The following is a 14,740-nucleotide window of genomic DNA, read 5'->3' on the forward strand; positions in this document are numbered from 1 at the left end:
TCGGGGAAAATGTTTATGGATTTATTTTCAACTGTTTGGGGGAAATGAACTTGTAAAACTTGCTTTGTGGTTGATTCTGGTGCTAATTACTGTTAAAGGGGCATCCATTCCCTTGAATTTATTTTGTTTATTGAATAGTAAGAGTAGTGCTGCAAGTCAGGCGGCATGTTCGGGTTCGGTTCGGTTCGGCATTTTTTTCCGAACTTCCGTTCGTTTCGGCAGTTCGGCTACAGCACTAAGTAAGAGACCAACATTTATCACTTTAAGGGAGCATAAACTATGCAGGCCGGAGAATGGAGCGTTTGCCAAAAGGAAACATGTTTTTATCCACCTTTTTTCCCGATCGGTTGCTAAAAGCTGATTTTTAAATATTTTTTAGGGATAGTCCTAGCCAAGGGCAAGTGCCCCTGCCCGCGATTCCGCCGCCCCTGTTTTATTTCATACTCTCCTAAAGTGATCCTCAAATGTCGCTGATACAACACAATGGGCCGATACAAATAATTATTGAATAGTTGATTAAAACTAGATGACTACTAATGATCATTATATCCGGTTTTCTTTCTTTCTTTTCTTTCTTTCTTTGGGAGGGGGCGGTGAGGTGATACTTTTGAAGACTACACATTTTACTTATTCTTAAAACAAATCTTACTTATTCATTGAAAGTAACGTTTCAAAATAAAGCACTTCCACTGGATTTTCAAGTAAGAGACTCTAATTATTCCTCGACAAGACCGCGTAGGTCTACAAGATTTCCTTCCTCTTCCCTTTAATTTCTTCCTATTTTTGTCTCACCTGCGAAGCAGAGTGAGACTATAGGCGCCGCTTTTCCTTCCTTGATTCTGATTGGCTGAGAGGCACTGTTCCTATGGTAACTGTCGGATAAACTGGTACTTGTCGGATAAAATGTCTGACAAGTCCTTTCATGAAACGCCCCCCAGATCGACCCTTTAATAAAGCTGCCCCGAAAGTAACTCCGAGTAAATTGTCTTGACACATCTCATAGAGGGCGGTAACACTTTTATAATCTGTTTTATCTTTACTCTGCATTCACTCCGTGAACTAATATATAAATAATGCATGCAGCCGAGTGCGTTAGTGGAAATGCAGAGCACGCGAGGTTTCTTTAGGTAGGTGCCGCACTGTGCACGAGCTGCTGGAGAAACCGAGCTTTCTCTGCATTTACTTTTACGCACGACAGAGCAAGTGCATTATTTGTTTTATAAAATAGCAACACAGAAACAAATTCTTAAAAAGTTACAGTACAGTTTTGTTGGACTTCTCCCGGCACTTCTACCGCACTGGTTTGCTTGAGCGTGCAATGTGAATTTTCGTTGCGCACCTTTTGCACTGCCATGACTGCCGTGCAGTGCACAAAAAGTTGGATGTCATGTGACGCGTATTGGCCAATCGCGATGCTTGAAATAATACACCTATTTTATAAAATGGTATAGTTTTGTAAACAACTCGCTTTATATTTGTTCGACTAGCTCATGATCGTGACATTCAAGCTTTACTTGTCCTACACACAAGTAATACTGCGGTAGACAAAATGGAGATGAAACATCTCTGTCTTCTTCTGATGTTCGTTAGTTCAGCTGTTGCTGCCAAAAATGGAATGAACAGGCCAATGGCTGGGGGTCTTTTCGACCCTCCTGACATGACTTCGGTCCCGCAAGAAGTTGTGGAGAATGCGCTGATGAAATTTGAAAGTACGAGAGATCGTCTGGAATCGAGATATGGTTACAGTTTGACCAAACCTTCAGTGACGCAAGTAAAATCTCAGGTAGGTACAGCTGTTTCCCTATTTTGATTATGAAGTACAAAATATAGTCCTAGCTCTTTTGGTCTGTTACAACAGGTTGCAGTTAAAAACTATAGTATGGCAAGACTTGAATATATGTCTCTTCCACTAGAATAAACAAAATATATGCAAACATGGTAGGGGTTATGAAGTCATATCTGATATATATATATATATATATATATATATATACAGTGCGTATCAAAAAAAAGTTTACACTTTGAAAAAATCCTGTAAAATTATACATTTGTAATATCCTGAAGATTTTTCCACTTTTTAACATTGGTACAGATCCATTTAAGCAAATGACGATATAAATATCGAAAAATATTTCCGCTTGAGTGAGCACCGCTTACTTTTGAAAAGTTAGTGAAAAATGATTTGCGCAGAACCTTGAAATAGCTATGCGAATAAAACTAAACCATTATCATGAAGAACACGTAGAATTTAGCAAGTAAAATTGATTTGAAGATATCTTTGACCTCTTTTAACTTGTTTCCTTGCCCAATACACTTCGAAGAGTGCATTACGCCTCGCCTCACTCCCCCACAAACCAAGGCCATCAAGACGATATTTGATTTACACTGAGCTGTGATTTACATAAAATGAATTAGGATTGATTTTCAATTTGTTAAGGATTGTCAAGCTTGGGAAAAGTGTGGAGAAACAAGTATTAAATAAAAAATCAAATGTCGACCCGCTTAAAATAATAAAAACTTAGTGAAAAAGTGCTGGAGATGTCTGATGTAAACTTGTGTTCAGATTCAATTATGTCCTCAGATCCAGCTGGCACAAAAAGGATAAAAGTTGTGCTTACTAAGTGTTGAAATTTCAATTTGGGTGGCAAATTTGTTTAAAAATGCTTGAATGTATCTGTTTTATCTTAATTGACTAAAAGTGCAAGGGAAATGTAGGAAAAATGTATCGCAGGGTAAGTTTGATTTCGCCCTTTCCCCTTGACACTGCGTGAAAACGAGCATTTCTGCGCAAACAGATTTCTGCGAGCTTTACAAAAATGGACAGTGCTCACTCAAGTGTAACATTCTGTCAAAATCTTTACTTTCATTGGATAGATGAGACCCAAACCCAAGATTATATGTGAAAAAATTACTCACATAATGTATATTTTTTAATTCCCAGAGCTTTTTCAAAGTGTAAACTTTTTTTTGATACGCACTGTATATACAGTGCGTATCAAAAAATAGTTTGTTTATTGAATATTCCTGTAAAATGATACATTTGTAATGTCCTGAAGATTTTTCCACATTTTAACTTTAGTACAGATCCATTTAAGCAAATGACGATATAACTGTCGAAAAATATTTCCGCTTGAGTGAGCACCACTTACTTTTGAAAAGTTAGTGAAAAATGATTTGCGCAAAACTTTGAAATAGTTATGCGAATAAAAGTAGACCTTAATCATGAGGAACACGTGGAATTTAGCTAGTAAAATTGATTTGAAGATATCTTTTACCTTTTTGTAACTTGTTTCCTTGCCCAAAACACTTTGAAGAGTGCATTGCGCCCCACCCCACTCCCCCACACACCGATGCCATCGTGGCGATTTTTGCTTTACACTGAGCTGTAATTTACATGAAACGGCTTGGGCTTGATTTTTATTTTGTTAATCATTGTAAAGCTTGCGAAAAGTGTGGAAAAACAAGTATTAAATTAAAAATGAAATGTAAACCCACTTTAAATGATAAAAAACTTGGTGAAAAAATGCTGGAGATGTCTGATATAAACTTTTGTTCAGATTCAGTTATGTCCTCAGATCCAGCTGGCAGAAAAATGGTAAAGGTTGTGTTTACTAAGTGTTGAAATTTCAATTTGGGTGGCAAAGTTGTTCCAAAATGCTTGAATGTATCCATTTTATTTCAATTGACTAAAAGTGCAAGGGAAAGGTACGAGAAATGTTTCGCATGGTAAGTTTGATTTCACCCTTTCCCCTTGACACAGCGTGAAAATGAGCATTTCTGCGCAAACAGATTTCTGCGAGCTTTACAATAATGGACAGTACTCACTCAAGTGTAACATTCTGTCAAAACTTTTACTTTCATTGGATAGATGAGACCCAAACCCAAGATTATATGTGAAAAAATTACCAACATGATGTATATTTTTTAATTCCCAGGGCTTTTTCAAAGTGTAAACTTTTTTGATACGCACTATATATTGGCTATTATTATATTATTAGGTTTTGGAATCATCTTCTAAACAAAATAACTAGCTGTTTATCCTTTAGTATGCTTGTACACTGAAATCATTTCTTTTGTCCAGTTGATTTATTGATTGGCTTATTTATTTCAAATATTCACTGAAAATAGCAGCCAAAGGCTGAATTACATTCATTTTACAAATGGTATATACAGACATATATAAAAAAAATATACAACTTATAATAAAATATGCAAATAATATCAAAATGAAATTGTTCTACAAAATAAAGTATATGAAATTTATTGAAATACCCAGCATATGAGAAGAGAGCCTCAGAGGTAGAATAAAGTACATGTAGTGAGAACATGTTAGAATGAAAGACAGAATGAAATAAGAGGAAGAGAGGGAGACAGGAACAAAGTAAAAGAGGTTGGGAATTTAAAAAAATTGAATTTTGTTTTCGGAATTAGTAATTATAATGCAACAAATGGAGAATATAGGAAGAAACAAATTATATTGGGATACATGTCTCTAAGTTAGTGCAACTAAAGGAATTCAGAGAAGTTCGACAATTGCGAAAAAAAATGATATCTTGAATAACATTATTTAGCATTGTTTTGACATTCAAGTGCTGTTTATGTAGAAAATAAGTATGAAATTATCCAGTAGGTATGATTTGTCATATTGAAATAATTATTTGTCATAAAGGAGTATTTTGATTAAAAAAGAAGTACATGAGTAGTTTTATTAAACGAGGATATATAAAACAGATGAGGTTTGGGAAATAATTACTTGTATTTACCTATGTATAAATCAGAATAAACAAAATATGAATATCAAATGTATGTTACAATAGAAAAATTTGGGAACAGCCCGTGGAAACATTCACTTGGGTGTGTAAATGATTATGAATTATTCAATAGATTTACAAGATATGGGATTGCACTGTCTTTTTAATCTGTTTGTCCTGAATCTGAGTAGTGCGTATGGTCTAGAATGCCTTGTTGATCGAATATTCGAGTCTCTGGTTGGCAAGAGATGGCGGACATGGGATGTTGGCTTCACAAGGTCCTTCGCGAATGAGAGACACAATGCCTTACGTCAAATGTCATTTTCAGGTCAACATTAAAGTTTATGTTCAAGGCTCTTATGACAAGTGTAATTCTATCCCAGTCATTTCACAATGAAGTTTTGATACAATTCTGTTGCGTGCCCTCGCAAATCACGATATTTCTGGTTATTTTCATAAGTGGGCGAGACACAAAATCGCCTTTGCCTTGTTTTCATTCTTCATTCATCCCCCCTCTATTTCACATTTGTCCACTTTCCCTCTCATTCTTTACCCCGCGATTAAACGCCAATTGTTGGCTTTTTTTCGTAGTAGTTTGATTTTTTTTTCTTTTTAGTGTCCGATCTCCTTGATTATTAGTTTCATAGTTACTTTAAGGAACCTGCAGACATTACAAGCTCTGCTTTTTATGCAGGTTCCTTCATATTTCATTTTATTTACTGCCATTATCGTTTTGTATATTGTATGTAATCAAATGTATTTCTTTGTATTATGTTATGTTGCTATCTTGTGAAGAAAGAAAATAAATTCAATTCAATTCAATACTTTGTACATATGATTTTTTTACTATTGCCATTCATGATACATGTTTATAATTTGAATGATTAACATAATTTTGGTATTGCGGCCACAGACGCGGGATGTTGCAAGCTTTGGATGGATGTGCGTCCATGATCCCAGAGACAAGTCACATGACTTATAATTTTGTTGTTTGCTCCTTTTGAATCATGATGTCATTATCTCCTCATCCTGGAGTTCGCACGTACATTGATCCAGGGGGGGGGGGGGTGGGGTCACTGTCATTGATTGAAGAGTGGACAGCATCCGCGATTAAAAAAGTGGAAAATCAATGTCAACTTTATCAAGTCGATATTTACATTTTTACTCTACAGTCTTATTTTGCCGATTGCCTTGTAGTGTCAAGCGCACTAGCAAGTATTGTCAAATGCAGAAAATGGACGTCTGTGATATTTTGTCTACCAGCACTCATGTATTCATTATCTTACAGGTCGTGAGAGGAATGATGTACCATGTTACACTCATTGCTGGATCAATAACAAGCCCAAAGGACTTCAGCTCTGTCCGACCAGCCGCTGGGAAGGTAAACATAAAACATGGACTATTGTCCACCAAATTAGCAGGGCCCTGGGAATGATTTTCTTACAGTTCTTGTAATGACTGGCGAATCCAGAATTTTCCAAGAAAGAGTGGGGGCTTTTTTGTTCAGAGAAATTTGACAAGAAAAAAAAGGCTTGAATCCCATACGAGGGTGATTTTTGAGGAAATACATGTAGCTTAAAGAAAATATATGTATGGAATTAAGATGATTATTGTGAGCTTGCTTTAGGAGGAATAAATCACATTGCAAAACAAAAAGCAAGCCAAAAAGGGAGTTGACCAGCTTTTGTGTATAAATTGCATAAAAGAGTATGTTCCTATTATAATACAAAGCAATGATTTTGGTTTGTTTGAAGTAAATAGTCTTTAGGTGTTCCTGAATATCATAATGATGGAAAATGTGAATGCACAAAACCAGAATATCAACATTTCTCAGATGACAGATTTAAGATAAGAGATAATCATCAATGGTGATCTCTCAGCTCATGATAGTTTCAATGACCCTTGAAGACTCTACATTAAGAGGCTTGAGCTATGTAATTCAGTTTTGATAGGAGATAAGAGATAATTATTACTATGTACAGGGCTTGAACCCTTGAATTAAAGGCCATGAAATGCCATGGTTGTGGATGCCCTGTTGACCAGCCTAGATGACCTTGTCATTTGCCACGAGGTTAGTTATGTCTTTTCCCATTTATGTTGAAGTGTTTCCATGAAAAAGTGGCATTATCCTAAAAATATATTTAAAAAAAAACACAAGTTGCATAATTGTATTATCAGCACCCCTGTTTTTGTAGATGTCTTTTTTCTTGTAAAAGCTATTTTTTTAATTCTTGAAATATAGGATTTCATCCAGTGTACCGTCAGAGTTTGGAGCCAGCCTATGATGAATTCTGAGAGGCACCTATCTGTCGAAGCCCAAGAACTCAGTATCACGGATGATTGTCAAGCAGCAGATATGACAGTAAGTGGATATAATCACAGGGGCCACGGAACAGTTTTCAAAGTGGGGGGGGGCATGTAAAAATCATGATCATATGGTCATTTTTACGTTTTTGTACATGGTTTTAGAAAAAGTGTGGGGGACCGAAGCCCCCCCCCCCCTTCCGCGGCCCCTGAATCATAACCAATATTAGTTCTTTGTTGTAAATTTGAAAGAAAAATATCTTTATATTTCAACAGACAGGAATTACTCTCCAGGCTAAGTAGCAGATTTGCAAACTATCAGATTGTATTGTAATTCTGTTGATTAGCTGCATTTTATTTATATTATTGCTAAAATATATGTTTTCAAAAGAGCGCGTATCAGACGCACATGTAGCCATATTACACTATAAAATATTGCATTGACGGTGTTGGTGAGGGGGTTTACATGTATGTAGGTGGTTCTTGTCATCTTTCTTGTATTTGATATTTTGTTTAGTACAAATTTTTCAAGACATTGGCCCTGTTTCTTAAAGACCTGTTACTCAAATGCACGATTTCTAAATCAAGTTTATAATCGGCCAGTCAGATCGAATGATTTCAGTACCTTTAAACTGCTATTACATATGATAACAAGTTTGGTGAAACTGGCCCATGATTTTATGATTTTATGATTTTTTCATTCATTCATTACATTTAATATGGTATTTGCTACGTAAGATTCCGATTGAGACTACTTGTCTCAGCAGGTATATTAATCTGATATCTGGCTCTTTCAAAATCCCAAATTTAGTTAAGTACTCTTTAGAGATGTTGCCTTCATTGTCTCTCATATAGAAATACATGGATGCATATCGCGATCAGTTTGACAAGTTCCTGATGAATTTCAAGAGAGGATACAGAAAGAATGATGGCACAAATGGTAAGAAGTCTTCACATATATTCTGCAAAAAAAAGTATATAAGAGAGAGGGGGAGGGAGGTAGGGAGTGAGTGAGATAAATGTAAGGGAGAGAGAAAAGGAGAGTGAGAAAAGACAAGAGAAAGAGTGAAGTCGAGTTACTTTATTTCGTGAGAATGAAATCAGGACAGATGGAGAGAATGCCTTCTTCAGTCACCTACATGTATGGTTGGTGGAGACATGAAAATGTTAATGTTTAATTTGATTTTGAATCAGAGAGAATACAACCTGTATAGTAAAAAGTTCATGGTTGTTATGTACATGTTTCTGTATTTCACGTTCCCGTCGTAGTATAATTTTTTTTAATAGAAGAAGTAGTAGTAGTAGTAGTACTACTACTACATCTAGTACTAATACTGCTACATTACAAATACTAATAGTATTACTACTACTACTACTACTACTACTACTACTACTGCTACTGCTACTACTACTACTACTACTACTACTACTACTACTACTACTACTACTACTACTACTACTTCTACTACTACTACTACTACTACTACTTCTACTACTACTACTACTTCTTCTTCTTCTACTTGTACTACTACTACTACTACTGCTGCTGCTACTACTACTACTACATTTACCAATTTTACTACTTTTACTACTTTTACTGGTATTAGTACTTTTAGTACAAGTCACAGTTGTAGTATCAGCAGCAGCAGTTGCTGTCATACATGTAGCTGTCATAGTAAGTAGTAGTTGTGACAGTAGTAATTGATGATTTTGTGGCACGTACCGCACTGGTACTACTAACATCTGTAGAAGTGTGAGTAGTAGTTGTAGTAGTAGTTAAAATAAAATTATTAATGTGATAATTTTACTTGCCATGTGTTGTCAGATTAACATGTATTGCGTTTCATTCTTCTCCATCTTTACAGAATATGAATACCGATTCTTGGTGTTTGTGCAGAATATGTTGACTGTGGAGATGTTGAATCAGTTTGAGAAAGGAACGGCAAAGTATGGTCCAACTAAGTTTGCTGATATGACAGGTTAGAATCTTGATGATGTTGATTAACCTCATATTAATGCTCTGGTCACACCACCAACCAAGCGACTCCAAACCGACAGATGAAGTGGCATTCGGAATATCACAAATATCTTTGATCAGTCTTGAGTCGGTTTCATTGGTGTGACTGCATCAGGGATAAAGTTCATGCTAGCCGAATGCTTTTAAGTCAGGCGCACAAAGTCTCGAAGAGAAAACATTATCGATCGTTGGTATGATTCTGCACAGTGCTCAGATCCTAGTATTAATTATTCCATCCTTGCCCAAAGTGAGTGTGTAGGGGGATTTTAAAAGATGCGTTGAAATTTTTACATGTCTTATTGTGTAATATTTTCAGATGCAGTAATCATATTATAGCAAAAATGTATAATTCACAAGATAGTAACATCTTTTTTTTCTAATGAAAATGCTTATTCTAAATTTGTGTTTGTAAGTGAGAAAAAAGCAAAATAAATTGACGTGATATTCAGGTATTGTAGTTTGCTTTAAGAAAGCCTATATTGACAGTTGATATGTAGGGAAATATCTATTCCAAAAATAAAAATTAGTTTTTAGTGCATCTTAAGTACTTGTGGCTTGCATGGACAAGATGAAAACATTATGTAGGTGTTCTTGTTATTTAAGAAGTATGACATTATCATGTGATCTCCTCAGTTTCATATCCCTGTTCATAATTATTGTTGATTGTATTAAAGTAATAATAGGAAAGTGAAACTATTATAAGTCATGTACGTAATATAAAGAACTATTATAAGTGGTTATTGTGACATGTTATAGTATCAAAATACTAAGAAAATAATCTCTGTCGGTGAAGGTGATTAGCAAACTATCACTTTCAAAGCAATTTTGGATTTAGCTTTCTTTTCACAGCAAAGCTGAGAAAGATACATAGATTGTACCTCTCGCCAAGGAAGTAAAAGTTTTTCTTTCCACCCGAGTTCAATCGGTCATTTATATTCCACATCTTGAAACCATTTATAGGAAAAAAGGATATCTCTACAAGAAAGAATTTTGGTTTAACTTTAAAAAAAAAGCAATTGAGTTGTTTCTCTTTTTTGTATTGCTAATGCATAGATACATGTAAATAGCCTACACATCTTGCTTCAGTCAGTGATGGTGATGTCACTATGAAATTTTACAGTCACTGCATGTGAAGGATAAGATATGGGAAAGATCAGGGGTAAAGGGGGGCCATTCCTTTTTTTATTTGTCTTTGTTTACATCCATGTTAACTACCCATGCATCTTAAACTTGCTCAGACAAAGGTAGTTGTGATGTTATTGTTATAAACAAATTTCTTTTTGCCAATGCACGAGCTGAGTTCTAAAAGACCCAGTCAGGTCCTTTGAAGACTACTGATATTTACCAAGCAGGCAGCCATCCCCCAGGGTACAGTACCCCAAAAGTATGGGGTCGCTCCAGTCAAGAACCAATCATTTTTTATATTACGTACATGACATTTAATCAACTTTTGCCAATACAGAGGTCGAGTTCCGCAATATCCAGTCCGGCCATCTGAAGACCACAGGGATCACCAAGCAGGCAGCCATTCCTCAGGGTCCAGTACCCCAGGAGTATGACTGGAGGGACCATGGTGCGGTCACTCCGGTCAAGAACCAAGGCCAGTGCGGATCTTGCTGGGCATTCTCTGCCATTGGTAACATTGAAGGGCAGTGGCAGATCAAGAAAGGACAGCTGATATCATTGTCAGAGCAAGGTGAGGGACACAGTAGAGTTCTTTTAGTCTGGTTTAACTTAGTCATGGTCTAACTTTGTGCTAAACTTATGGGGAGCCATGAGTCTCAATTTTTTTTTAATTGTATGTTTCTTATGATTACTGTGCTCTTTCCTGATTCATCGATGTTGAAGACAATCATCTATTTATACTTCCGAGACAATTATGAATGATTTGAGAGCCAAATGAGCTGAAATATGATATCTCTACCGTTAGTGATTTATGTAACAATTGGCTAACCATACTTAAACCACAACTTTAAACCTGAGTTTAAGTAAAACCCGACTTCAGAATACGGGCCTTAGAGGCCCTGTGTTATAACACTTAGCAATTGATCATGGGGATGATTATTTTCATTTGATTGCATTGATTATGAATATGATCATTCATAAAAATAAAATCATCTCCACAATCAGTTGCTTCCCTTAATGTTAGAGGTTCCCAGCCCATCAGGGAAATTAGGGGAAATTATTTTACTTTTTTCCCGGCAGTCAATGAAAAATCAGGGAATTTGATTAAAAATTCCTCAAATAAGGGGGAAATGCTTGAAAAGAGGGAAAAATCAGGGAATTTTGATCGGCCCAAAAGTCGAAAGCACGGTAGTAAGTCAGACTCAATTATATTTTGATGCATATCAAAACAACATCCATTGAATCACTGGTTATGGTGGTACTAATTAGTTTTACATTATTGTTTTTATACTGAAAATTCATTTAATTCACTGCAACAACTTGGAAACATGCGAAACTGGGAATGGATTTAAATAATTATCAGGGAATTTTTAAACTTCATCAGAGAAAAATCAGGGAATTTTGGTTTCTTGAAAAGCTGGGAACACTGGCATTTCACGAAACAAAAGTAGTCAATGATTTTCACTGACAATTTATCTCTCAGCTAATGAGGTACATTTGTACTGGCCTCGGCCTGTCTCAATAAAGATCTCCCAACTGCATGTGATCTAGTGAAAACATCTGAATGTTCATTGTAATGTTTTGTCTTATTTTCAGTGAGGCTATATACATATTTCATCTAATACTTTGTCTTCCACACTTATATGATTAGACAAATTCTTTATGAATCAAATTTTCATTGGATTAATAAGAATAAGACTAGGTGTGTATGAGAGCAAGAGTAATATAGACCAAATTGCCATAAGACCAGATTGTTAGTAGACCAGATGAGTTCAGCCCATGTGATGTTAGACTGTCTGAGGAGAAGACCAACTGCTTCTAGACCAAGTAAGTTTAAACCATTGAAACTACTTTGTGCGGACATCATCATGCATATAAATCTTTTGTATGTTTTTTTAATCTCAATATTTATTTTCAGAACTTGTTGATTGTGACAAGGTTGATTTCGGATGTGGAGGAGGGGAGATGAGAGATGCTTATGAAGCTCTCATCAAACTAGGTATGTATTTTATAAACAACTTTTTATGAATTCATATTTTATTATTGTATGTCAGATTTTGTTTCAACTGTTGCTTGTGCTTCTTTGATATTTTCCTCTGTTTAAAATATTTTGTTCAGTGTAATATACAGTGGGTCCCAGAAAAAAGGGAAACCGGGAGTCCCTTGTTTTTTTTTCTCTTCAAAGGCAAATGAATTAAGATATCTATTTTACATAATCATACAATTCAATTATTCCTCTTTATTTTGATACCTAATATGTGACAAATACTTATCGTATTAACGAGGAAACGAGTTTGAAATTTCAATGTCAAAATCAGGCTGCTTATTTGACGATTGGCTCATTAGCATTTCTTTTGTATTCTTTGTTAAGATTCTCTCACTGATCCCTGAAATTTGATTCACGCAGGAGTTATGCGCAAGCCGTTTCTCATATGCCACAATATTTATTGTTTGTAATCTGCTATGCGTGAACGATTGGCTATAAGCTGTTGGTATCACATTAGAGATGAGATTCCACTCTTGCCATTAGTAACAAATTTATTGTAAAAAACATATTTAAATCTATCTCTGAATACGGATTCCCTTTTTTGTGGGACACACTGTATATATAATATTACTTTCAGTAATATGACAAATATATTTGTACAGTATTCCAATCGGCAAAACCTTGAAGAGGGCAACGTGGCAAATAATATTTACTCCTTTTGCCTCGAATTAAAAGTAGTGTGCAAAATATGACTTTTTATTTAGCTTCTTGAATCCCTTATAATTAATAATTATGATCATATCCTACATAGATTAAATCCTGGATAGTGATTGGTTCAAATAGCATCATCATCATCATTATAGTGGAGCGTTGTGGCCCAGTGGATTAGTCTCCGGACTTTGAAACAGGGGGTTGTGGGTTCGAATCCCAGCCATGGCGTAATTTCCTTCAGCAAGAAATTTATCCACATTGTGCTGCACTCAACCCAGGTGAGGTGAATGGGTACCTGGCAGGAATTCCTTGAAATGCGTGTGCGCTGTAATCATAGTAATTACGGCAGCCAAGCTACAGCTGGGGTAATAATATCCAAGTCCTTTGGAAGCGCATAGAGACATTATTCATAATTGTGATATGCGCTATACAAGAACTGTTTATTATTATTATTATTATTATGTGACCAAATACATTACAACTGTGATTTTGCGTGACGTCAGACCTCAATATATTTCTCACCATACCAATATTCTGACGTCATTATTTCAGAAAATTGGATATCAATTTAGCTAAACTTGAATTTCCGTTCCACTGAGCGCAGTGGCTTGGGGAAAAGTAGGTCATTCAATGCAAGTAGGCCCTATCCTGACTCTGCAAGATCAGTGCATAGATTTTGGTTCTGAATTATTAAAAGTAGGATATAAAACAAATATATCGGGCGTTTCCTCGAAAGCATGGTGGGAATTATTAATCCTCGGTTGGACTGGCAAAACTACTATATTCGCCCCTCGGGAAAAATAGTAATTGCCAGACCAACCTCTGATAAATAATTCAACTATACTTTTTCAAAGCCTGATATATTTGTTCAATATATAATACTTATGTTGGTTTTATCTTAATGTGGAAATTTGATAGAAATAAAGAGTGAAATGGAAAGCCATATTTGTGGAGGTTTTTAGCTCATCTGGAACGAAGGGCAAGATGAGCTTATGCCGTGGTGTGGCGCCCGTCGTCTGTCGTTCGTCCACAATCTCAAAATGCTTCTTCTTCGCCATTTCAAGTCCGATTTCAATTCTGTTTGCTTTATATGATATGTGAGGGGGGGGGGGTTAAAATTTCTACACAGAATTTTGAAACTCATTAAATATGCTAATTTATGCCCATTTTTCAAAATTCACGAAAAATGCTTCTTCTTTATTTGGTGACCGACTTTGAAGTTTTTGCTTCCATCTGGTAGAGCTTCATGAGGTTCATCAAACTTCTACGCAGAATTTTGAACTTTTGACTAGAACAAATTTTATGCTAATTTATGCATATTTTTAAAAATTCACATAAAATACTTCTTCTTAATTTGTTGACCGATTTTGATTTTTTTCATCCATCTGGTAGAGCTTCATGAGGTCCACCAAACTTCTACACAGAATTTTGAAATTTGGAGTAGAAAATTATTTATGCTAATTTATGCGAAATTCATAAATCACAGAAAATGCCTCTTCTTTATTTGTTGACTGAATTTCAAAATGCTCCTTCGTCATTTCAAATCTGATTTAAATTCTGTTGGCTTTCTATGATAGCATTAGATGGGGGATTCAAAACTTCTACACAGAATTTTTAAACTCACTAAATATACTAATTTACGTCCATTTTTCAAAATTCACAAAAAATGCTACTCCTTCGTTATTTGTCGACCAATTTTGATTTTTTGGGCTTCCTTCGGGTAGCACTTCATGAGGTTCACCAAATTTCTACACAGAATTTTGAACTTTTTACTAGAAAATTTTTAATGCTAATTTATGAGTATTTAAAATTCACATAAAATGCTTCTTTAAATTGTTGACCGAA

General features: G+C 35.4%; 1 protein-coding gene across 1 annotated transcript in view; it reads left to right on the forward strand.

Annotated features, from left to right (window-relative positions):
* Positions 1-1,464: 1,464 nt before the first annotated feature.
* LOC121418489 (cathepsin L-like) overlaps positions 1,465-14,740 on the forward strand; it is a 31,612-nt gene continuing 18,336 nt past the window's right edge. Inside the window, exons 1-7 of the mRNA XM_041612396.1 lie at positions 1,465-1,783; positions 6,040-6,132; positions 6,994-7,113; positions 7,911-7,995; positions 8,921-9,034; positions 10,535-10,768; positions 12,116-12,196. Coding sequence (XP_041468330.1) covers positions 1,550-1,783; positions 6,040-6,132; positions 6,994-7,113; positions 7,911-7,995; positions 8,921-9,034; positions 10,535-10,768; positions 12,116-12,196 — 961 coding nt within the window. The 5' untranslated portion in view covers positions 1,465-1,549. The remainder of the gene's footprint in view (positions 1,784-6,039; positions 6,133-6,993; positions 7,114-7,910; positions 7,996-8,920; positions 9,035-10,534; positions 10,769-12,115; positions 12,197-14,740) is intronic.

This window comes from Lytechinus variegatus, chromosome 7 (assembly GCF_018143015.1).
Source record: "Lytechinus variegatus isolate NC3 chromosome 7, Lvar_3.0, whole genome shotgun sequence".
Classification (NCBI taxonomy): Eukaryota; Metazoa; Echinodermata; class Echinoidea; order Temnopleuroida; family Toxopneustidae; genus Lytechinus; species Lytechinus variegatus.